A 22,608-nucleotide genomic window follows, 5' to 3' on the forward strand; every position below is an offset into this window, starting at 1 on the left:
TAGCCACATGGACCACAGGGGAAGTCCCTACTTTTTAAGAATTTAGTCAGACCTGTTGAATTTGTTTTTATTTTCTGTCACAAAGAAGGATCGTTCTCAAAAGTTAGGCAGAGACTTAGAGAAGGGATGAAGGATCAGCTTTGGGACTGACTGGATCCAGAGTCTGAGGAGAGACCCTCCTGTCTGGAGCGAGCCCTGTGGGTCTACAATGGAAGGAAAGGGTGGGTCTCTCACCTGGCTCTTCGCTCTTGCAGGCTCATCTGTCACCATGGAGCTGCTGCGCCCAGCCCTCCCCAGCTACTTCCTGCTGACCCTGCTCAGCATATGGACGGCTGCTTCTGAGGCTCGTGCTGTGTCCACAGGGATGCCCACCATCAGTGCAGCCTCTTTTCTGCAAAACCTCATGCATCGCTACGGGGAGGGTGACAGCCTTACCCTTCAGCAGCTGAAGGCCCTGCTCAACCACCTGGACGTGGGAGTAGGCCGGGGCAATATCTCCCAGCCCGTGCAGGGCCCGAGGAACCTCTCAACGGTAAGGCCTTCAGCTCCGCCCAGCACCGATTCTACCCTTTCAAGGTTCACAGTCTAGGTGGGGCCAGGTGAGCCTTGATGACAGAGCAGAGGGGCCACTTCTTGCCCTGCAGTCTGGGTCAGTTGGTCTGAGACTCCAGCTGCACCTCACAACCTTCTCCATGGGTGCACTGAAGCCCTTAGCCCAGGACAGCCATGAAGTAGGGGCTGCCTGCTGTCCAGACCCTGCCACAGAGCTGTACTGGGAACTCCTGGAACTGATGCTAGGCTGGGGTTCCTGGGTCAGCTTGTGCTTCTAATAGAGTTTTTGCAAAAAACTCTTTTTGCAAAACTTTGCCCATCATCCTGGGTGAGCCTCAAAGTACCTCCAGGTGCAGGTGGCAGATCTTCATTATATCCTGTATACAGTGAGATGGGCTTCTGTGGTGACTTAGACAGTAAAGAATCCACCTGCCATTGCAGGAGATGCAGGTTCAATCCCTGGGTTGGGACAATCCCCTGGAGAAGGAAATGGCAACCCACTCCAGTATTCTTGCCTGGGAAATCCCATGGACAGAGGAGCCTGGCAGGGTACAGTCCATGGGATTGCAAAGAGTGGAACACGACTGAGTAAGCAACAACAATATACTGGGATACTAAGGGACGCACCGTGTGTTCTGCAGGGACCAGGATTAAGACTCGGGTATTTTGGCTTCTGATTCTCTCTTCTGTCTTCCATGTCATCTTGGCTAATCAGAGTCTGAGGCCGTGTGTGGCAGCCAAATATAAGTCACCCCGCAATGTCTTTATACATCTCCTCTGTTCCCTGTGCTGAGTGTTGTGAAAAAGACAGAAAAAATGAGTCATCTTCAGGGAGTTTACTGTTCAGATGGGGAGCTCAACCAACCAAACACAGAGTTAGCTGATACTTAGATGAAGTGTTAAGAGGCTGTGGGTTGGAGAGTCATTTTCTGATTCAGAAATGACAGGAGCGGGTGAGTATGGGCTAACTGGTCAAGGAAGCTTTGTGGGTGGGGTGTTCTGGAGCTTCACCCTGAAGGAGAGCAGAGTTCAGAGAGGTCAAGTAGCCAGAAGTGGGGAACCATGTGGCATATATGTGGAACCATGGGGGCGTGGCACACCTCTGAGTCAGAGGGGAGCCTGCCCCGGATTGGGGGCTCATGCAGCCTGACCCCAGCGACCTTCTGGTGCAGCACAAGGATTTTGGGGGTCACCAAGTCTAGCCTCCAGCTTTGTAGGCCCAGGAAACCCTCCTTCATCAGCCCTCCCAGAGGGTTGGTTCATTAGACACAGACCCACGTAAAACCAGTGAAAGACTGACGTGTGAGTGTCTAATTAGAAGTGAAATGGCAGTGTTTCAGGGGAATGGTATGTGAGAACCACTTACCTGATGCCTCCCAGGGAACTGAGAGCCCAAGCCCACTGGGCAGCCCACGCCTCTCCCTGGCAGACCCTGAATCTTCAGGTACTCCTCCTCCCTTCCCCAGTCTCTGCCAGCATATTCTTCAGGCTGCAGACATTACTGCACATGGCCCAGGAGACCCAGGAGACAGCATAGACACCTGTGCTCAGTGGCTCTGGAGAAGCATCTGAAATCTGCATTTTACTATAACAGCTCCCGGGGTTGTTGTGATGTGGAGCCAGATTGGGTATCTGGGAGAAACTGCATATTCAGGTATGCACAGAGGCATGTTTTCCAGCAGCCACACCCTGGTCATAATAATTGGAATCCAGTTGTTTCCAGAACTTCTGGGTAGCCATTCATAGATGGGCGTGTGGAAGGCATGTCTGGGTGGCTGATCTCTTAAGATTACTTATCAGTGTTTTATGTTTAAGGACTACTTTGCTCTCATCCTTGGAAATTAGCCTGCAGATTCCATGAAAGTTAGCCAGTTCCATCTTCTATTCTTCATCTTGGAGAGCTCCTCAGGGGCAAGGTGTGACCTTGGGTCCTAAGAGGCTTTCTGCCCCTCCCTCTTGGTTTCAGTGCTTCAGTTCTGGAGAACTCTTTGCTGCCCACAACCTCAGCCACCAGTCGCAGATCGGGGAGCGTGAGTTCCAGGAGTTCTGCCCCACCATCCTCCAGCAGCTGGACTCCAGGGCCTGCTCCTCCGAGAACCAGGAGAATGAGGAGAACGAGCAGACAGAAGAGGGGAGGCCCAGCTCGGTGGAAGGTGAGCCAGGATGGGGAGGCAGGGCCTGGTGTCCATGCTTGTCAGCACTGGGACTGCCGGGGTGATCAGATAGAGCAGCTCACTGAATGATTAACCGGTTATCCTCCTCTTAGCATCGTCAGGAGGGGTGAACAGAAGTAATGTCTAAACTGATATCTCCCATGCTCACGAGACCAGTCCAGCACATCACCAGGCTGGGCAGTGTGGCTGGTGAGTGGTCAGTGTGAGGCTTTTGGACCACTTTCCCTTTTGGTTTTCATTAAACTACCAGGGGGCCAGTGCCTTGATTTTTTGAGTTTAGCATTTAAGGCCTTTCTCAGTCTGCCCTCGTCCCACTTCACCCACCTACCGTCCTCCTCTGCCTGGACCTCTGCTCCAGCCACTGTGGTTCACGTGTATACACGTGGCTCCCTTGGGCCTGGATCGAGCTCCTGCAATCCTGTCCTGCTGGTGTGAGCTGCCAGCATTTGGTACCTGACAAATGCCACCTGTGTCCTGCCCCACGTCATTATTTAACTCTTGTGGTCTTTAGCTTTTCATGGGTTCACCTGCCCCTCCATCTGAAAGGTAAGCTACTTTGGATAGCAACTTTGGTGTATGTTTTCAGGCTTCTTCACAGCACCCAGCAAGAGACACTCGGCAAGCATTTATTGATGGGCTGGCAAAACTCTGTCTGCCCTGGTTGCGGCTGGGTTCAAAATGGGGAGTTGCACGCACCCCCAGCAGCAAGAGCACCCCCACCCGCAGTAATGGCGGCCCTCGTCTGTTCTTGTTCCTCCACAGTGTGGGGCTTTGGTTTTCTCAGTGTCTCACTGATTAACCTGGCCTCTCTCCTGGGAGTCCTCGTCCTGCCCTGCACGGAGAGAGCGTTTTTCAGCCGTGTGCTCACTTACTTCATCGCCCTGTCCATTGGAACGCTGCTCTCTAACGCGCTCTTCCAGCTCATCCCAGAGGTGCAGTAGAACAGAAGCGTGCGCGTCCTCTCTCCCCGGGGTGTCCCTGCCCCAACCTGTGCTCCAAGGCCCCTGACAGCCGCCACCTGAAACATTGACGTCTTCTTCTAGTCAAGGGACCCGAATGACTTCTGCCTCTGAATCTCCAGGGCCTCCTGTCACTCCTGGGGCACCCAGGTCGGCCTCTGGCCTCTTCAGGGGTTGTCAGATGCAAGGCTGTTAGCACTCACCCCCATCACCACCACCACACCATCACCATGCTGGGGATCTGTCAGCCTCCTTGCCCAGTCAGTGCCTTTCCTAAGCCCAGTTGGCAGGGCTTGAAAGGAAAGTGGTCGGTGGTGGCTGCCCCTACCCTTGGTCCTCCTGATCCCTGCCAATCTAAGTAGAGGCCCTGGCAGTACTCAGATGTGGCCACCAAGAGATGATCCATCTGGAATGAGGTGGAAGGAAAGAGGTTACCAACTGAAAAGTGGAACTGGCTTAAAAAGATCCTTTTTTTTAAAGCAGGCCCTAATCCACACACTGTGGGCTTCCTTGCTGGCTCAGTGGTAAAGAATCCACCTGCCAGTGCAGAAGACACGGGTTCGATTGCTGGGTCAGGAAGATCCTCTGGAGGAGGCGATGGCAAGCCACTCCAGTATTCTTGCCTGGGAAATCCCATAGACAGAGGAGCCTGGTAGGCTGCAGTCCATGGGTTTGCAAAAGAGACACTACTTATGACTAAACAAAAACAGTCTGCAGGATACAAAGCCAAACACAGAATCAAGACTGTGAAACAAAAACAAGTGAAGTGACCTGCAGCCCTTCACACCTTGCATCTTGACTTCTTCCTGATAGGAGTGACTTCCTGGCGCCCCGACTTGACTGTTTTGAAATATTCGTTAATTTTGTTCTTTAATTGTAAACACTGAGGAGCTTAAAAAAAAAAGGCCCAAGGTGACAGTCTGCCCACCTGTCAACTCGGGCAGGGACGTGCAGTGGGGCAGTGGGTGACGTGCCCCCCTCCACTTTGAGAATGTTGGCTTTGCCTTCCATAGGCAGCTGCCCACCTTTCCCAATCAGAAGACATCATGGGGATTTCCCTGGTGGTCCAGTGGCTAAGACTCCGAGCTCCCAATGCAGGGGCCCTGGGTTCAGTTCCTGGTCATGGAACTAGATCGCATATGCTGTACTAGCGACCAAAAAAAAACTCTATGGGATGCCGGCCTTACCTTACCTGTTCCTGCTTCATGATGAGAGAAGAAATTTGGTTTAAGGTGAACCATCTCGATGCTATGTCAGAATTGCACATGAATCTAGCAAGCACTTCTTAGGGCAGGCCTCATCTTGGGCTATTTTTTTTCCAGCTCTGGAAATTAAATTTATTAATTTTTTTTTTCAAGATCAGAAATGAAATGCTGTGTTGCCTGTTGAATAGAAATACAATAATGATGCATACTCTACCCCTGGCCTCACAGGGGAGGCTTTGTCCTGCCCGGAGTGTGTGACTCTGAGAAATGGAAGAGGAAATATTTTTTGGCAGGGCGATCTTGGAACTCTGTTCTCTATGCTGCAGCCCTCTCAAAGCAAATGGAAACAAACGAAACCTGAGGGAGTTCTCTGGTTGTCTAGTGGTTAGGGCTCCAGGCTTTCACTGCTGTGGCCTGGGTTCAGTCCCCTGTTGGGGAACTAACATCCTACAAGCTATGCAGCCAAAAGAAAAAACAAACAAAAAACATAGAGGGAAAAAATGGCAAGAAAACCCGGGCTGTTGAGAGAGTGAATTCTGCGGGCATCGGGCCTTGTTTGTTTATCCTTTCTGTCCTGCACTTCTGACCTGGTTGTGTCCTGTGCAGTGCTGAGCAGGTGCGAGGAGTGTCCATGTGCCTGCAGCGTGGGTTGGATGTGCAAACATGTGTATGTGCAGCAAACGGTCTCTTCCCGGGCTCTCGTTTCCTCTCCCGGACAGCCCTCGAGTCCAAAGTCCGCCAGACAGCCTCTGGCCTGGCCTGGGGACACTTCGGCTAAGACTGAAACTGCCCTGCCAGGCACAGCAGCAGGCAGGTGGGACTCGGCCACCAGGCAGCAGGGGCAGGAGAGAAACAGCGTTCCAAGACCACCTCAAGCTCCTCCCCCATTTCTCCTGAACTTGATTGAAGAAAATTTCATCAGACTTGAATCACTAACAAATGTTCTGTTTCTCTCTCCCTCCCTGCTTGTCTCTCTCTGATTCTTCTCCTTTGTCTCCTTTGTTAATATCTGTCAACCAAACCCCTCCTGACCACTCCCTCCCCCCAACCTGCCTTCCCTCAATGGTGGCTGCCATACCCTGGGGCATTGGCCCTCGTCTCTGTCCCGGGTGGGCCTGGCTCCCCCTCTCCATGGCAGTTTGGGGGTACGGTCTCCTCTGCGTGACCGTCATCTCCCTTTGCTCCCTCCTGGGGGCCAGCGTTGTGCCCTTCATGAAGAAGACTTTTTACAAGAGGCTCCTGCTCTACTTCATAGCTCTGGCGATTGGAACCCTCTACTCCAACGCCCTCTTCCAGCTCATCCCTGAGGTATGACGAGCCAGGGCCCTCTCGAGAGCACGCCACCTCCTGGGGGACTGCGGGGTGCAGTGGGAGGACCACCCCCCATCTCCACGGATGGTGTAGCGAGGAGATCTCTCCTTTTGGAAAGTGAAGACGGGACACAGACACGAACAGGGAGAGGCAGTTTGAGCAGGGAGTAGGTTTGTGAGCTGGTACAGATCCCAGCTCCCCTTGTGCACTAGGGCAAGTCACCTAACCCCTCTGTGCTGCAGTTTCCCCATGCAGAAAAGGGGAAAAATAATAGGCTGGACCTCAGGATGAGGTCGTGAGGGTTCTATGAGTTCATGTTCATAAATCACCTGGTGCTCGCTACCTACCAGGTGAAGAGAGATAGTGTAGTTAGGTCACATAATGGCCCCCAGTTTAGAGCTTTGGAAATCAAAGGATTTCTAAAACCGGAATCAATAGGTCTCAGTGAAAAAGAATAGTTCTCCTCAGTAGGGCATAAACTTCTAAAGACCCTCTGTCTTTGTATCAGAAAGTAAGCTGAACCCAGCAGTCTGGCCTCACACATGCTGACGGCCCCATTGCCCCTTCACCTGGGCTAACCAGGACACCCTCCATGGCAGAGGAGGAGCACTGTGTTTGTAAGGTTTAGGAGGGCCAAGAAGGAGTTTCTGATGCTGTGTGGTCTCCTTGTAGACCCGCTGATGCAGGAAGCAAGCATGAGGTGCTTCACTGTGGGTGGTCTGACAGGCCCGGACCAGCCAGAGGTGAAGCAGAAAGATGATGCCCTGCGCTTTGCAGCACTTCATTTTCCACGCTGTGGTTTTGTGTTTCTTGAGTTGATCCTCAGATCACTTCTGTGATGTATAGGAAACAAGGACTGTTTGACCTGTTTAACAGATGCAGAACCCGGCCTACACAAGAGCTCATGTCCTGGTTCTTTTAGTGGAGAACTGTTAGTTGCCTCTGTCCACTACGCTTTCCCTTAAGATGGTTTGACTGTCTTGGAAAGTTGGCCTGAATGAGTCATTTCTATTCTAGAACTTGACCTTTAATGTCTCTTAGAAAACTACACTGGGTTAGAGACTGCATTTTGTCTCTTTAAAACAGAAAAGAAAAAAACACTTAGTTTTTAAGCAACCCAGAGTTCCTGGTTCTGATGGCCACTTTTATCTGGGGCCCATCCATGAGATGGCTGGTGTTTGCTCTTGAGGCCCGTTTTCTATCAGAAAACTGAGGAGCAGGTCAGCAGACACTTTCTCAAGTTCCCCGCCACTGCACACAAGTTAGGAGCTTCACTGGGAATGGTATTCTCCTAACTTCTACTCCTGTCTGCTTTCCCAAGGATTTTTTTTTTTTCCTACCATAATAAGCGAAGTTTCAAGAACCCAAAACAAACTTCCCCAGATTGATACATGCAGTAATACTGTCTGCTCCCTTGGCTTTGTGGTCACTGGGAGGTCTGCGGTCAGAAAGATGCTGCAATTCTTAAGGTTCCATCAGGGAAAGGATTTCCCATTTTAGAAAGTTTAATTACGCCATCTCCCTGTGTGTTTACATGCAGGTCATCCAGGGAGACTAGATAATGACAAAAATAAACACAAGTGTCTCCTCCTTAAATACGGAATTTGCCGGCAGAGTCTGCCCTTATTACAAAGCACCAGGAGGAAATAAAGACAGGGTTGTTGTTAAAAGTTCTGCATCCTTGTCCGAGGCTGTTCTTCCTGAAAGTAAAATTCGAAAGACGATCTGATGTCTTTTTTCTGATGTCAGAAAATCAGCTAGAGAGAACCCAGCAGATCTGGTGGCATGACATGAGGAAAACATCAAGGGTTAGATTTTGCTGGAAAAAGATGAAGTAGATGGCAGGCTTGTCCCAGTCTCTTCCTTTCTTGGAGTCAGGGAGGTGGTGAAAGAGAGGAGAGGGGACCAGTGAAGTTCAACTCATTTTGTTTTCCTGGGTCCACAGGCTTTCGGTTTCAACCCCATGGAAGACTATTACGTCTCCAAGTCTGCAGTGGTGTTCGGGGGCTTTTATCTCTTCTTTTTCACAGAGAAGATCTTGAAGATGCTCCTTAAACAGAAAAACGAGGTGAGCCCTAATTGTTGGTAAAGGAAGTGCCTCCCAGGAGAGCATCCGTCTCAGAAATCTGTCCCAGGTGTGCTGTTAACCTCAGTGCTGATCCAGTGAGCTTAGCTGGATCCTCCCACCATGGATTCAAACCCACAAACTTCCTGAGTAGATAAACCCACGTCACTTCAGAAAGGGGACAAGCAGGGGGCAAGGGCAAACCAGAAACCAGATACCAGATCTGGCCTGTGTGCCTCCTCCCAGGCAGTAACTTGCCCTCTTTATCTTATTCTAGATTATTTCCTTAACAGATTTTCAGCCCTTGAGGAGATGTAGGAAGGGCACTGTATATGAAATATGTCCGCAAGGAAATGAGACCGGTTTTTGTGATGTAGGTCCCAGAAGTTGCCTTTGGTGCCTGGCTCCTAGTTTTCCCCTAAACAGTTGCTGAATGGGATATAATCAGCCATTGCGAGGAGCCTCTCTTAAGCACCTGTGCTGTGCCTCCTGCCAGGAATAAGCACTGGCCCCTCGGTCACTGCTCTGAGATCCATCCTATGCCAGCTGCACGCCCCACCCCGCCCCTTTCAGCTTTCTCCATTGCCTTGCCCTCGGCTTCTGTCTCTCCATTGCCTGCTCATGGTTTCCCAGACAGTGGGAGTGAGGTTCTCCCGGTGCTCGTGGCACTTGCTGGGTGGATGGTTTTGGTGAGCGTTGCTCTGGTTTGCCCCTCTCTGCACGGTGCCTCTAGCATCATCACGGACACAGCCATTATACCTCTGAGACGCTCCCCTCCCAGAAGGACCAGGAAGAGGGGGTGACAGAGAAGCTGCAGAATGGGGATCTGGATCATATGATTCCTCAACACTGCAGCGGGGAGCTGGACGGGAAGACCCCCGTGGTGGACGAGAAGGTCATCGTGGGCTCCCTGTCCGTCCAGGTCAGCGGGCTGTCCTCCGCTGGGAGATTCAAGTGGGGACTGGGAGGTGGGAAGGGGTTCCATGGTAACAGCCTTGATGACTCGGACCTGCCCTGAAGGTCTGTCGTCCACCCTTTGACCTGGGGGCCTTGGGGTCGGGCTTCCCGGCAGGACCTGCAGGCTTCCCAGAGCGCCTGCCATTGGCTGAAAGGCGTACGCTACTCAGACATCGGCACGCTGGCCTGGATGATCACCCTGAGCGACGGCCTCCACAACTTCATCGACGGCCTGGCTATCGGCGCCTCCTTCACTGTGTCCGTCTTCCAGGGAATCAGCACCTCAGTGGCCATCCTGTGTGAGGAGTTCCCACATGAGCTTGGTAGGGGCCCGGGCACTGCCCCCACCCCAGCCTGGTCCATTGTGCTGCCTCCCCACAGCCCTTCAGAACACAGACCATGTTCAGTGAACACATTCTCTGTGCTGTGTGAAATCAAACCACTGATTCTCAACAGCCGAATCAGTCACTGAAAACCGATCATTGGATAAGGACACTTGGAGGTCCAGTGATTAAGACTCTGCACTTCCACTGTGCGGGGCACAGGTTTGATCCCTGGTCAGGGAACCAAGGTGCTTCGTGTCACACAATATGGCCAAAAAAACCCGGAAAATCGATCAGTGGAAATTCTGGAGTTTTTACCAGCATGTTTGTTTCCCTTTAGTCCCATAACCTGTGGCTCAGTTTCCTCACTTCTACACTGGGATTAATAGTGGTACCTAGCTCGTTGATTCATCGTGAGAAACATGGAGGAAAAAAATCATGAAAAGGACTTATGGCATGCCATTCATTAGACTTAAATTTTTAGTATTGGTTATCTCTTACATCCTATTAATCTTCCAAAGGCTGAGCTGCATGTTTGAGGTCTGGTGGGTAGAAGAAAGAGATGAGCCAGTTGGAAAGTCCTTGGTTTTATCAGAAGGAGAGTGTAAAAAGCCTAGACTTTTTTGAGGCTCAGATATTCAAGGTCATATCCCAGCTTTGCCATTTATTGGCTTGTGAATTTGGGCAAATGACTTAACATCTCTCCATCTCGATTTTGTTTCCTAAAAACACCATGCATTACAGTTTTGAGGAAGGAAGCTCCTTCTATTTCACCATCAATCAAAAGAGAAATGAGGCCATGGCTAGGTGGTTTTCTCTTTTGAAAATCCTGTGCATTGTGTTCAGCCTCTAGGCTGGACGCACATGGCCAGCCTCATAGATGCAAGCTTGCAAGCATCCTTGGTGTGGAGGTCAAGGGGGCCTTAGTCTGTCATTATGAGCTCTAGTCTGGGCTGTCAGGATTTTCACCCAGCCTCCATCCAACACTTAGGCAGTCTGTCCTCATCAAGTTGTGTGTCCCACAACCTAACATGACTCTTCTGTCCACACCCTCCCTTCTCATCCTCCCCGCTGTAGGAGACTTTGTTATCCTGCTCAACGCCGGCATGAGTCTCCAGCAGGCTCTCTTCTTCAACTTCCTCTCTGCCTGCTGCTGTTACGTGGGCCTGGGCTTCGGCATCTTAGCCGGCAGCCACTTCTCTGCCAACTGGATCTTTGCACTGGCTGGAGGAATGTTCTTGTATATTTCGCTGGCTGATATGGTAAGTCTTCTGTAGTTTTAATGCCTTGTAGGCAAAACTGGATCAGGTTATTAAGTTCATTGAGTGGGATGACAGCTAAGGTACATTAGTTACTTTGTTTTTAATAACAACTTTATCAACAAATCAGTTCATGTGTGTGCACATGCTGTCGCTTCAGTTGTGTCCAACTCTTTGCGACCCTATGGACTAGTAGCCTGCCAGGCTCCTCTGTCCATGGGATTTTCTAGGTAAGAATACTGGAGTGGGTTGCCATGCCCTCCTCCAGGGGATCTTCCCAACCCAGGGATCAAACCCAGATCTCGTATGTCTCCTGCATTGCCAGGTGGATTCTCTACCACTCGGCCATGTGGGAAGCCCAAATTTGTATAACACACCATTTACCTATTTAAAGTATACAATGCTTTTTTTAAAGGGATATTAGATTTTTAAAGGATGAAAAGCCTATGTTCCTTGGGCGTATGTCACTGAAGAAAATGATCTATCTCAACTCCAGGGTCCTTACCTAAGTATCTTTTAGATATTCATAGATAAATAGAAAGAAGGAGGCAGGAAGGGAAGGAAGGAAAGAAAATAACCCATAATTATTCTCTCTCAGAACACCACCACTTGGGTTTATTTCTTGTTTCTTCACAATGCATCGTGTTTGTTTTTAAACAACTAATCACACTGAATATGCATTTCTGTATCCTAGTTTCTTTTTTCACTTAATACATCCTAGACATTTTTCATGCTGCATATTCTTTAAAGGCATCCTTTTCAGGGAATTCCCTGTCAGTCCAGTGGTTAGAGTGCCGCACTTCCAAGTCAAGGGGCGTGGGTATGATCCCTGTTTGGGGGAGTAAGATCCAGCATGGCACACCAAAACAAAACCAAAAAAGGCATCATCTCCACTGCTGGTATTTGGTGGGAGAATGTACTCGATCCAGAACAAGAATCACTGGCTCAGAAAGGCTGCATTAGTTTGAGGTTTTAATATGTATTGCCAAATTACATTATTTAACAGTTTAACATTGCTTAACCTTCCTTTACGTTATTAGCAGTGTCTGAAAGGGTACATTGTACTGTGTGCACTAACGTTTGTTTGAGTTTGCTAGTTTAATACCTGATTTGTTGCATCTTTGTCTCTAACGCAGTTGATTTCTTTCCTTAAGGGCATGACATGTTCTTGGCGTGTTTGATTGCATTATTTTCTGTATCCTTGGAAAGTATTATTTTTAAAAAATCATTTGTTTGTTTTTGGCTGCTCTGGGTCTTCATTGCTACATGCAGGCTTCTCTCGTTGTGGCGAGCCGAGGCCGCTCTTCTTGCAATTCCTGGCTTCTCATTGCTTCACTTGTTGTGGAGCACAGGCTCTAATGTTCACGGGCTCATTAATTGTGAAGCACAGGCTTAGTTGCTCCAAGGCATGTGGGATCTTCCCCTACCAGGGGTGGAACCCATGTCCCCTGCACTGAGAGGCAGATTCTTAACCATTAGACTACCAGGGAAGTCGTAAAAAGTAGTATTTTTCATGAGATGATGAGAGTACTGACCACCACAGTCCATCCTCAGCCAATGGGTTAGGATATTTTTTGTTCAGTCCTTGGGTCAGGAAGATCCTCTGGAGAAGGAAATGGCAACCCACTCCAGTATTCTTGCCTCGGAAATCCCATGAATAAAAGAGCCTGTAGAGCTACAGTGCATGGGGTCACAGAGAGTCGAACGTGACTGGGCATGCATGCCTTGCTAGCCAGCTGCAGGAGACCTTGAGTCACTGCAATACTTAGCTCCATTTTCTGGCCCCTTACACAGTTGCTCAGTTTCCCAAACAAGTGGCAGTTTTATTAGAGTGGTTATTTTTAACCAGCCTCTAAACATATCCAGGGTTACATATATGTATAGTACTTTGTTTCAGCTCAATAGTTGTAAAGCAGTGGCAACCACCTTGGAGAAAGGTGATAATGTTTAAGTTCTAGAAGTTACTGCTGTTGCTTTTCTTTGTAAACCAATCCTATTTTTTTATATATCCTGGTGGCTTAGCAGTAAAAGAATCTGCCTGTCAATGCAGGAGACGTGGGTTCAATCCCTGGGTCTGGAAGATCCCCTGGAGAAGGAAATGGCAACCCACTCCAGTATTCTTGCCTGGAGAATCCTATGGATATGGCGGGCCACAGTCCACGAGATCACAGAGTCAGACATGACTGAGTAACTGAGCATGCATGCATGCATCTTGATTAAATATTATATATAATAGCTATTATTAATAATAGTATATTATTAATAATTAGTATATTAATTAGTATTAATTAATACTATATCATTGCTGCTGCTACTGCTAAGTCGCTTCAGTCGTGTCTGACTCCGTGTGACCCCATAGACGGCAGCCCACCAGGCTCCCCGTCCCTTGGATTCTCCAGGCAAGAACACTGGAGTGGGTTGCCATTTCCTTCTCCAATGCATGGAAGTAAAAAGTGAAAGGGAAGCTGCTCAGTTGCATCCAACTCCTAGCGACCCCATGGACTGCAGCCTACTAGGCTCCTCCATCCATGGGATTTTCCAGGCAAGAGTAATGGAGTGGGTTGCCATTGCCTTCTCCAAGTACATCATTAATAGTATATCAATAATCCTATACACTGATGATGTGTTATTTTCACATAAAAATATAATAATAATAAGCATTGTAATGATTATTCGATAGTGTATATAACTAAATTGTCCTGCACTTGAAGGAGCTGCAAGAAGAAAGGAACTGCAGCTCTCGTGTTCTCTCCTTTTCTTTCCCAGTTCCCTGAGATGAACGAGGTGAGCCAAGAGGATGAACGCAAGGGCAGTGCCTTGATCCCCTTTGTCATCCAGAACCTGGGCCTCTTGACTGGTTTTGGCATCATGCTAGTCCTCACCATGTACTCGGGACATATCCAGATCGGATAGGGCCCCGCCAGGAGCCGGCAGGGTTGGCAGTCCAGCCCTGGGCTGCCCGACCCCTGGCCCAAGGACACCTCATCCAGGAAGCGGTTCGGAAGAGGCAGTTCTATTAAAAACTGTGACACAGACTCTATTCCTACATTCAACTGTCAGCTGGTTTTAAAAATGCTCTATCCAAGGAATAAGCTGCCCTGGTAACCAGCCTCTCGGTAGTGCCTCTGTCCCTTTCCTCTTCTCAACGCAGCTCAAAAGACAAGCCTAACTTTTCCCTCTGGTTACCTTGGCCACTTTCTCTCCCAACCAGCACTGAGACATTCTGAATCCTTGGCCAGGTGGCACAGAAAGAGAGCCAGGGCTCACAGCTTGGTGAGAAATACTAGGAGGTGAATCTACAATTTGGGGCTCTTAAAATCTCAGTGTGTTTCCTGGGCCTCAAGTTGACCCATTTTTAAGTGAATTTGCCTGTTTTTTTTACAGCAGAAGTACAAAGGACAGAAACCCTCTAATATTTTCAAAGTCTGTTCAGTCGCCTGTTCTGTCAAAGAGAAGTCAAAGCTGGAAACAGATGAGCAGGGCTGGAGGAGAGGCAAGGGTCATTGTGTGTGGACGAGGGGAGGGTGTCTTGTCAGGATGGTCACTTATTCCCACTGGGACCCTGGGCCAAAATTGGTTCTGCACCTGGTGTTTTGTGGTTGTCCAGGTGAACAGCAAGTAGTTTGTGTTGCCTGAACTTCCCCTCCTTTCAGATGAACACTGGAGGACACGGGAGGGCAGAGAAGAGAGACCTCTGAGAAATCCAGTGGTTTTGCTGCAATTCCCACCCCTCAACCCCCACCCCCATCTCCTGAGAGACACTTCCACCGCCTCCCTGGCAGCACACTCTAAGCACAGTAACAACACCCGTGTTGGAGGGGAGACCGCACAAATTCACCTCCCTGGACAACAACTCGTGCTGCCAAGTGACAAGCTGACTTTCAGAACTGGAGTGCCGCTTGGGGTCTTCTTGACAAGGGTAATGGGAGGTGCAGTCAGTGCAGGCAGCATTTAGGACTTACTAATGCCACAAGTAACAGTACACATGATAGAACTCTGAGCTGGGAGGGGCGCATCCTTGGTGTTCACAGAATAGGGGACCCAGGAGCTCCTGCGGCAACCAGCTGGGTCCCCCTTCCGCCCTCACCCCACACCAGAAAGGGTGAATCCTGTATGGAACTGAACATGAATTATGCTAATAACTCTCTTCAGAAAATGAATTGATAGATTCATGTGTGTGTATGTGTGTGGGAGACCGTAGGTCCCCTGCTTGCCCTGTGGAGCCCTCTCCGCAGAGCTCGGGCTGTGAGGGGAGCTCGTCTCCAGGTTCACTAGGTGAATTGCTGTATTATTATCATATTGATAACGTGAGATTCCTCAGCCACTCTGGGGAGCCGACCTCTCCAGAAGCCTTCCTCAGTGGTGCCCGTGGTCGCAGCCCAGGGGCTGTGCTTGCAGACGACCTGTGCGCGTGGCTGACCAGCGCTGGTCCGTCGCCACCACCCGAGCACATTTCCGTTCTGACAGGAAAATTTTTCCACTCTACAGTAATTGAAAGCATCGACTCTGGGTTTTTTTCTTTTTTTTTTCCTTTGGGAAACATCCTTCAAACCGGGACTGTTCTTGAACATGAGCAGGAAAACCGCTGGTGATGCTTTACAAATTTTTCTCATCTTGCCTGTTGACTTGGATAGATTTGAGAATGGGCGGAAGGAGGAGGAAAACTCAGTTCTCAAGATTCTAGATGAACTGTCAGGACAGACTTCCTGGTAGGATTACAGTCCAGTTTTTACCAAAGAACCAATTTGAATGTTGGAATCTAACTTTTTATACTGTCGTTATTATTGTCACTGTTAACTGTTTTGAAATGAATCTTTGTCTCTTCTGTTTCATTTTTCTCAGATTGCTTTCAGGAGCTAGCAGGAAATAACACTCAAATCTTAGGACCTTAGACGATTTTGCTTCCCTTAATTTACATTGATGTATTAACTTGATAATTTTAGCATTCCCTGTAGATCTGTCCTTCCTTACAGACACTGGTATCTGTGGAGTAGAATCCTAAGTGTTAGTGGGTTTCTAGTTTTAGGAGAAGAGCCCAAAAATGTAACCTTGAGCAAATTAAAAAAATAAAACGTGAGCGGTAGGGTGTTTTCCCTTCTCGTGCACATCCATATTAAGAACTGACTTTCCTTTCACAGACACCTGCTTCAAAGGGGAGTTTTTTTCAAACTGTAATTGGTCCAGAGGCCAGTCCCAATTGGAGCTTAGGAAGGGTAGAGACACTGAAATTGTGCAATGGATTACCTGTTGCTATTGGCAACAGATTTGCCTCATGAATCGAAAATGTGGCAGTTTCTTTCTGAAGTGTTGGGTTTGCTGTTTCAAGCATTTGTACACATTAGTAGTCTGAGGAGTAGCAAGTTCTGAGGACTTATTTCACGGCTGGCATTAGCATCTTCAGCCTCTCTCCCTTTCTCTAAGGATAACCAGGAAAGTATGTGTAACGCGCAGGAGCCGTGACTCCAGAGGAGGGGTTCTCCTGCTTCTTACCCTCCCCCTGGCTTGCAGGTCTTCTGTCCTTGCCTCCAAGGGTTTTCGTGTCTAGTGTCAACTTAGGTCTCCCTTTCACTGGTCCTTCACCTTGGGTTTTAAAAAGAAAGCTTCTCTTTTATGGTATCCTAAGACTTGTTTTTAGTAAATCCTCTTCCACATGGTAATATGGATATAGCAATATGTTGGAAATCTGCTTAAAAAGAAACAAAAGGTTGTCTGATTTTTGCAAAAGAGAGAGGTTAGCTTTTATTATTCATATTTTATTTTACAGTTCTGCAATTCCATCACAGTATTTTTTTAAATGACTCAGGTGTTATGAAGATAAATTAGAAAATAAAATAAACTTAAGTTATGTGGACTGTAAATGTTTTTATTTGTAAGATTCTATAAATAAAGCTATATTCTGTAACTGTTGAATCCTGTGTCATCTTTTGCGGTAAGGTAGGTGTAATGAAAACTGTTGAACACAAGGTGGCGATGATGTCTCACTAACATAAAGCTTCCTTTTACTGGTCCACCTTATATTTGGAGAGGGGTTTTAGTTGCTAAAGACTCTGCCTGCAATGCAGGAGACCCCGGTTTGATTCCTGGGTCAGGAAGATCCGCTGGCAAAGGGATAGGCTACCCACTCCAGTATTCTTGGACTTCCCTTGTGGCTCAGCTGGTAAAGAATCCGCCTGCAATGCTGGAGACCTAGGTTCGATCCCTGGGTTGGGAAGATCCCCTGGAGAAGGGAAAGGCTACCCACTCCAGTATTCTGGCCTGGAGAATTCCATGGACTGTAAAGTCCATGGGTTTGCAAAGAGTCAGACATAAGTGAGTGACTTTCACTTGCACTTTAGAAGGAACCTCAGATAGTGTAACATGCTCACTTTAAAATTATTAACTTATCTTTCAGTGGAGCCCATGACTTTATCAGTGATGGACGGTGTCTCCTAAAAAGAACTTTCTGTCATACTGTTTCACTCGTACAAATCCATGATTTAAAACTTGGAGAATATTTGTTGTTCAGTCACTCAGTTGTGTCCGACTCTTTGCGACTCCATGGACTGCAGCATTCCAGGGTTTCCTGTCCTTCACTATCTCCTGGAGCTTGCTCAAACTCATGTCCACTGAGTCAGTCATGCCATCCTACCATCTCATCTTCTATCATCCCCTTCTCCTACCTTCTGTCTTTCCCAACATCAGGGTCTTTTCTAATGACTCAGCTCTTCAAATCAGGTGGCCAAAGTATTAGAGTTTCAGCTTCAGCATCAGTCCTTCAAATGAAGATTCAGGGTTGATTTCCTTTGGGATTGACTGGTTTGATCTCCTTGAAGTCCAAGGGACTCTCAAGAGTCTTCTCTAACACCACAGTTCAAAAGCATCAATTCTTCAGCGCTCAGCTCTCTTTATAGTCCAACTCTCACATCCATATGTGACTACTGGAAAAACCATAGCTTTGACTATACGGACCTTTGCTGACAAAGTAATGTTTCTGCTTTTTAATATGCTGTCTATGTTTGTCATAGCTTTTCTTCCAAGGAGCAAGTGTTTTTTAATTTCAAAGGCTGCAGTCACCATCTGGAGTGATTTTGGAGTCCAAGAAAATAAAGTCTGTCACTGTTTCCATTGTTTCCCCATCTATTTGCCATGAAGTGATGGGGCTGGATGCCATGATCTTAGTTTTTTGAATGTTGAGTTTTAAGCCAGCTTTTTCATTCTCTTTCACCTTCATCAAGAGGCTTTTTAGTTCCTCTTTGCTTTCTGCCATAAGGGTGGTGGTGTCTGCGTATCTGAGGTTATTGATATTTCTCCCGGCAATCTTGACTCCAACTTGTGTTTCATCCAGCCTTGGATTTCGCATGATGTACTCTGCATATAAGTTAAATAAGCAGGGTGATAATATAGAGTCTTGACATACCCCTTTCCCAATTTGGAACCAGACCATCATTCCATGTCCATTCTAACTGTTGCTTCTTAATCTGCATACAGGTTTCGCAGGAGGCAGGTAAGGTGGTCTGGTATTTCCATCTCTAAGAATTTTCCAGTTTGTGGTGATCCACTCAAAGGCTTTAGTGTAGTCAATGAAGCAGAAGAATATCCTTGGTTCATTCAAACCATGTCTCCTGAATGTCTCACAGGGAAAAGTTCTGTCATGAGATTTAAAATTCTAAATCTGCTGTTTCTCCATTTATTCAAAAGAGCAGGTGTCTGTTATTTATCTTCAACAACAAAAATGAACAGTAGGGTAAAAGAACTGATGCTAGCAACTTCCCTGGTGGTCCAGTGGTTAAGACTTTGCCTTTCAATGCAGGGGTTGCAGGTTCAATCCCTGGTCTGGCAGCTAAGATTCCACATGCCTGGTGGCCAAAAAACCAAAACATAAAACAGAAACAATATTGTAACATTGAATAAAGACTTGGGGAAAAAAAAGAATTGATGCTGTCTTATTACTACATAGAAATTCCCAAATGCCTGTTTCTCAGTCCTTCCTTTTTCTAACTCAAGAATAATATATTAAGTGGCTTCTATTGGAATTTTAAATCGCATTAAGTAGCTGTATTGGACTAGCATCTGATGCAGTTATTCAAAATGATACTCACTCCATCCTCGGCCTGTGCCACCTCTGGATCACCCGCCCAGGTGGGATTAATGCCTCCCTGTGTTTATCAGTTACTGGACTTGCATTGTAGTCGCTTGTTCTTTATACACCAGCTTCCTTGGGTAGAGGCTCTACCTGGTTTCTCTCTGTGATTCCAGCACCTGCCACACAGTAAGAATGAAAAGATCAGATGGAATGCCTGCCAGCTTTGTGTTGATGGAAGGCCTCTTTATCCACTGGCAGCAGTTCCTGTTGTGTTTTTACTGTCTTTGGTGTTGGTTTTGCTAATTCCTTGTTTCCTGGTCCTTCTTTAGAAACAGAAGTTTGAGAGAGGTGAACTTGTGGCCAGTATAGAATAGAGTGGGCTTCTGTGGTGGCTCAGTGAGTGGTAAAGAATCCACCTGCCAATGCAGGAGACAGGGATTCGATCCCTGGGTCAGGAAGATCCCCTGGAGAAGGAAATGGCAACTCACTCCAGTATTCTTGCCTGGGAAATCCCATGGACAGAGGAGCCTGGTGGGCTACAGTCCCCGGGGTCAAAAAAGAGTCAGACACAGCTTAGTGAAGAAGCAACAACCTAGGATAAAGCCGAGCAAAGCAAACAGGTCACTAAGAAGGTTAAAACTTCAATCTTGGCCATCTCGTAGTAATACTGTTTATCAGCTAAGCCATTTGGGACATTTTTGGTGGAAGGTGTAATTCTTGGCCAGATAACTCCGAGGTCAGGGGCAGCGGCTGAGAGGAGCTACCCCGCGAATGAGGTCAGGGGCGGTGGCCGGGAGGAGCTACCCTACGCCCGAGGCCAGGGGCGGCGGTCGGGAGGAGCTACCCTACGCCTGAGGCCAGGGGCAGCGGCCGGGAGGACCAACCCCACGTCCAGGAAGCGGTGGCTGCGCGGGTGCGGGAGGGCCTAGAGGAGCTATCCCACGTTGAAGGTCAGGAAGGGCGGCGGTGAGGAAATTCCCCTCGTCCAAGGTAAGGAGCAGCGGCTGCGCTTTGCTGGAGCAGCCGTGAAGAGATACCCCACACCCAAGGTAAGAGAAACCCAAGTAAGATGGTAGGTGTTAAAGAGGGCATCAGAGGGGAGACACACTGAAACCATACTCACAGAAAATTAGTCAATCTAATCACACTAGGACCACGGATTGTCTAACTCAGTGAAACTAAGCCATGCCCGTGGGGTGGGTATGGCAGAGAGATCTGACAGAATGTGGTCCACTGGAGAAGGGAATGGCAAACCACTTCAGTATTCTTGCCTTGAGAACCCCATGAACAGTATGAAAAGGCAAAATGATAGGATACTGAAAGAGGAACTCCCCAGGTCAGTAGGCACCCAATATGCTACTGGAGATCAGTGGAGAAATAACTCCAGAAAGAATGAAGGGATGGAGCCAAAGCAAAAAGAATACCCAGCTGTGGATGTGACTGGTGACAGAAGCAAGGTCCGATGTTGTAAAGAGCAATATTTCATAGGACCCTGGAATGTCAGGTCCATGAATCAAGGCAAATTGGAAGTGGTCAAACGAGATGGCAAGAATGAATGTCGACATTCTAGGAATCAGTGAACTGAAATGGACTGGAATGGGTGAATTTAACTCAGATGACCATTATATCTACTACTGCGGGCAGGAATCCCTTAGAAGAAATGGAGTAGCCATCATGGTCAACAAAAGAGTCCGTAATGCGGTACTTGGATGCAATCTCAAAAACGACAGAATGATCTCTGTTTGTTTCCAAGGCAAACCATTCAATATCACAGTAATCCAAGTCTATGGCCCAACCAGTAATGCTGAAGAAGCTGAAGTTGAACAGTTCTATGAAGACCTACAAGACCTTTTAGAACTAACACCCAAAAAAGATGTCCTTTTCATTATAGGGGACTGGAATGCAAAAGTAGGAAGTCAAGAAACACCTGGAGTAACAGGCAAATTTGGCCTTGGAATACGGAATGAAGCAGGGCAAAGACTAATAGAGTTTTGCCAAGAAAATGCACTGGTCATAGCAAACACCCTCTTCCAACAACACAAGAGAGGACTCTACACATGGACATCACCAGATGGTCAACACCGAAATCAGATTGATTATAGTCTTTGCAGCCAAAGATGGAGAAGCTGTATACAGTCAACAAAAACAAGACCAGGAGCTGACTGTGGCTCAGATCATGAACTCCTTATTACCAAATTCAGACTGAAATTGAAGAAAGTAGGGAAAACCACTAGACCATTCAGGTATGACGTAAATCAAATCCCTTATGATTATACAGTGGAAGTGAGAAATAGATTTCAGGGCCTAGATCTGATAGATAGAGTGCCTGATGAACTATGGAATGAGGTTCGTGACATTGTACAGGAGACAGGGATCAAGACCATCCCCATGGAAAAGAAATGCAAAAAAGCAAAATGGCTGTCTGGGGAGGCCTTAAAAATAGCTGTGAAAAGAAGAGAAGCAAAAAGCAAAGGAGAAAAGGAAAGCTATAAGCATCTGAATGCAGAGTTCCAAAGAATAGCAAGAAGAGATAAGAAAGCCTTCCTCAGCGATAAATGCAAAGAAATAGAGGAAAACAACAGAATGGGAAAGACTAGAGATCTCTTCAAGAAAATTAGAGATACCAAGGGGACATTTCATGCAAAGATGGGCTCGATAAAGGACAGAAATGGTATGGACCTAACAGAAGCAGAAGATATTAAGAAGAGGTGGCAAGAATACACAGAAGAACTGTACAGAAAAGATCTGCACGACCCAGATAATCACAATGGTGTAATCACTGACCTAGAGCCAGACATCCTGGAATGTGAAGTCAAGTGGGCCTTAGAAAGCATCACTACGAACAAAGCTAGTGGAGGTGATGGAATTCCAGTTGAGCTATTCCAAATCCTGAAAGATGATGCTGTGAAAGTGCTGCACTCACTATGCCAGCAAATTTGGAAAACTCAGCAGTAGCCACAGGACTGGAAAAGGCCAGTTTTCATTCCAATCCCAAAGAAAGGCAATGCCAAAGAATGCTCAAACTACCACACAATTGTACTCATCTCACATGCTAGTAAAATAATGCTCAAAATTCTCCAAGCCAGGCTTCAGCAATATGTGAACCGTGAACTTCCTGATGTTCAAGCTGGTTTTAGAAAAGGCAGAGGAACCAGAGATTAAATTGCCAACATCTGCTGGATCATGGAAAAAGCAAGAGAGTTCCAGAAAAACATCTATTTCCGCTTTATTGACTATGCCAAAGCCTTTGACTGTGTGGATCACAATAAACTGTGGAAAATTCTGAAAGAGATGGGAATACCAGACTACCTGACCTGCCTCTTGAGAAATCTGTATTCAGGTCAGGAAGCAACAGTTAGAAGTGGACATGGAACAACAGACTGGTTCCAAATAGGAAAAGGAGTATGTCAAGGCTGTATATTGTCACCCTGCTTATTTAACTTATATGCAGAGTACATCATGAGAAACACTGAACTAGAAGAAACACAAGCTGGAATCAAGATTGCCGGGAGAAATATCAATAACCTCAGATATGCAGATGACACTACCCTTATGGCAGAAAGTGAAGAGGAACTAAAAAGCCTCTTGATGAAAGTGAAAGTGGAGAGTGAAAAAGTTGGCTTAAAGCTCAACATTCAGAAAATGAAGATCATGGCATCTGGTCCCATCACTTCATGGGAAATGGATGGGGAAACAGTGGAAACAGTGTCAGACTTTATTTTTCTGGGCTCCAAAATCACT

The 22,608-nt window shown here is 47.4% G+C and overlaps 1 protein-coding gene across 3 annotated transcripts in view; it reads left to right on the top strand.

The window, feature by feature from the left end:
• SLC39A14 (solute carrier family 39 member 14) overlaps positions 1-16,707 on the top strand; it is a 51,523-nt gene extending 34,816 nt beyond the window's left edge. For 2 of the 3 annotated variants that reach the window (XM_061425838.1, XM_061425840.1), the window contains exons 2-9: positions 255-532; positions 2,519-2,705; positions 6,029-6,198; positions 8,147-8,269; positions 9,000-9,188; positions 9,339-9,546; positions 10,624-10,808; positions 13,572-16,707. In XM_061425838.1, the coding sequence (XP_061281822.1) occupies positions 269-532; positions 2,519-2,705; positions 6,029-6,198; positions 8,147-8,269; positions 9,000-9,188; positions 9,339-9,546; positions 10,624-10,808; positions 13,572-13,718 (1,473 nt within the window). In that variant the 5' untranslated portion in view covers positions 255-268 and the 3' untranslated portion in view covers positions 13,719-16,707. Of the gene's footprint in view, positions 1-254; positions 533-2,518; positions 2,706-3,488; positions 3,659-6,028; positions 6,199-8,146; positions 8,270-8,999; positions 9,189-9,338; positions 9,547-10,623; positions 10,809-13,571 lie in introns of all 3 variants that reach the window. The other variant, XM_061425839.1, reaches the window with a different exon arrangement.
• The last annotated feature ends 5,901 nt before the right edge of the window (positions 16,708-22,608 follow it).

Source organism: Bos javanicus, chromosome 8 (assembly GCF_032452875.1).
Source record: "Bos javanicus breed banteng chromosome 8, ARS-OSU_banteng_1.0, whole genome shotgun sequence".
Classification (NCBI taxonomy): domain Eukaryota; kingdom Metazoa; phylum Chordata; class Mammalia; order Artiodactyla; family Bovidae; genus Bos; species Bos javanicus.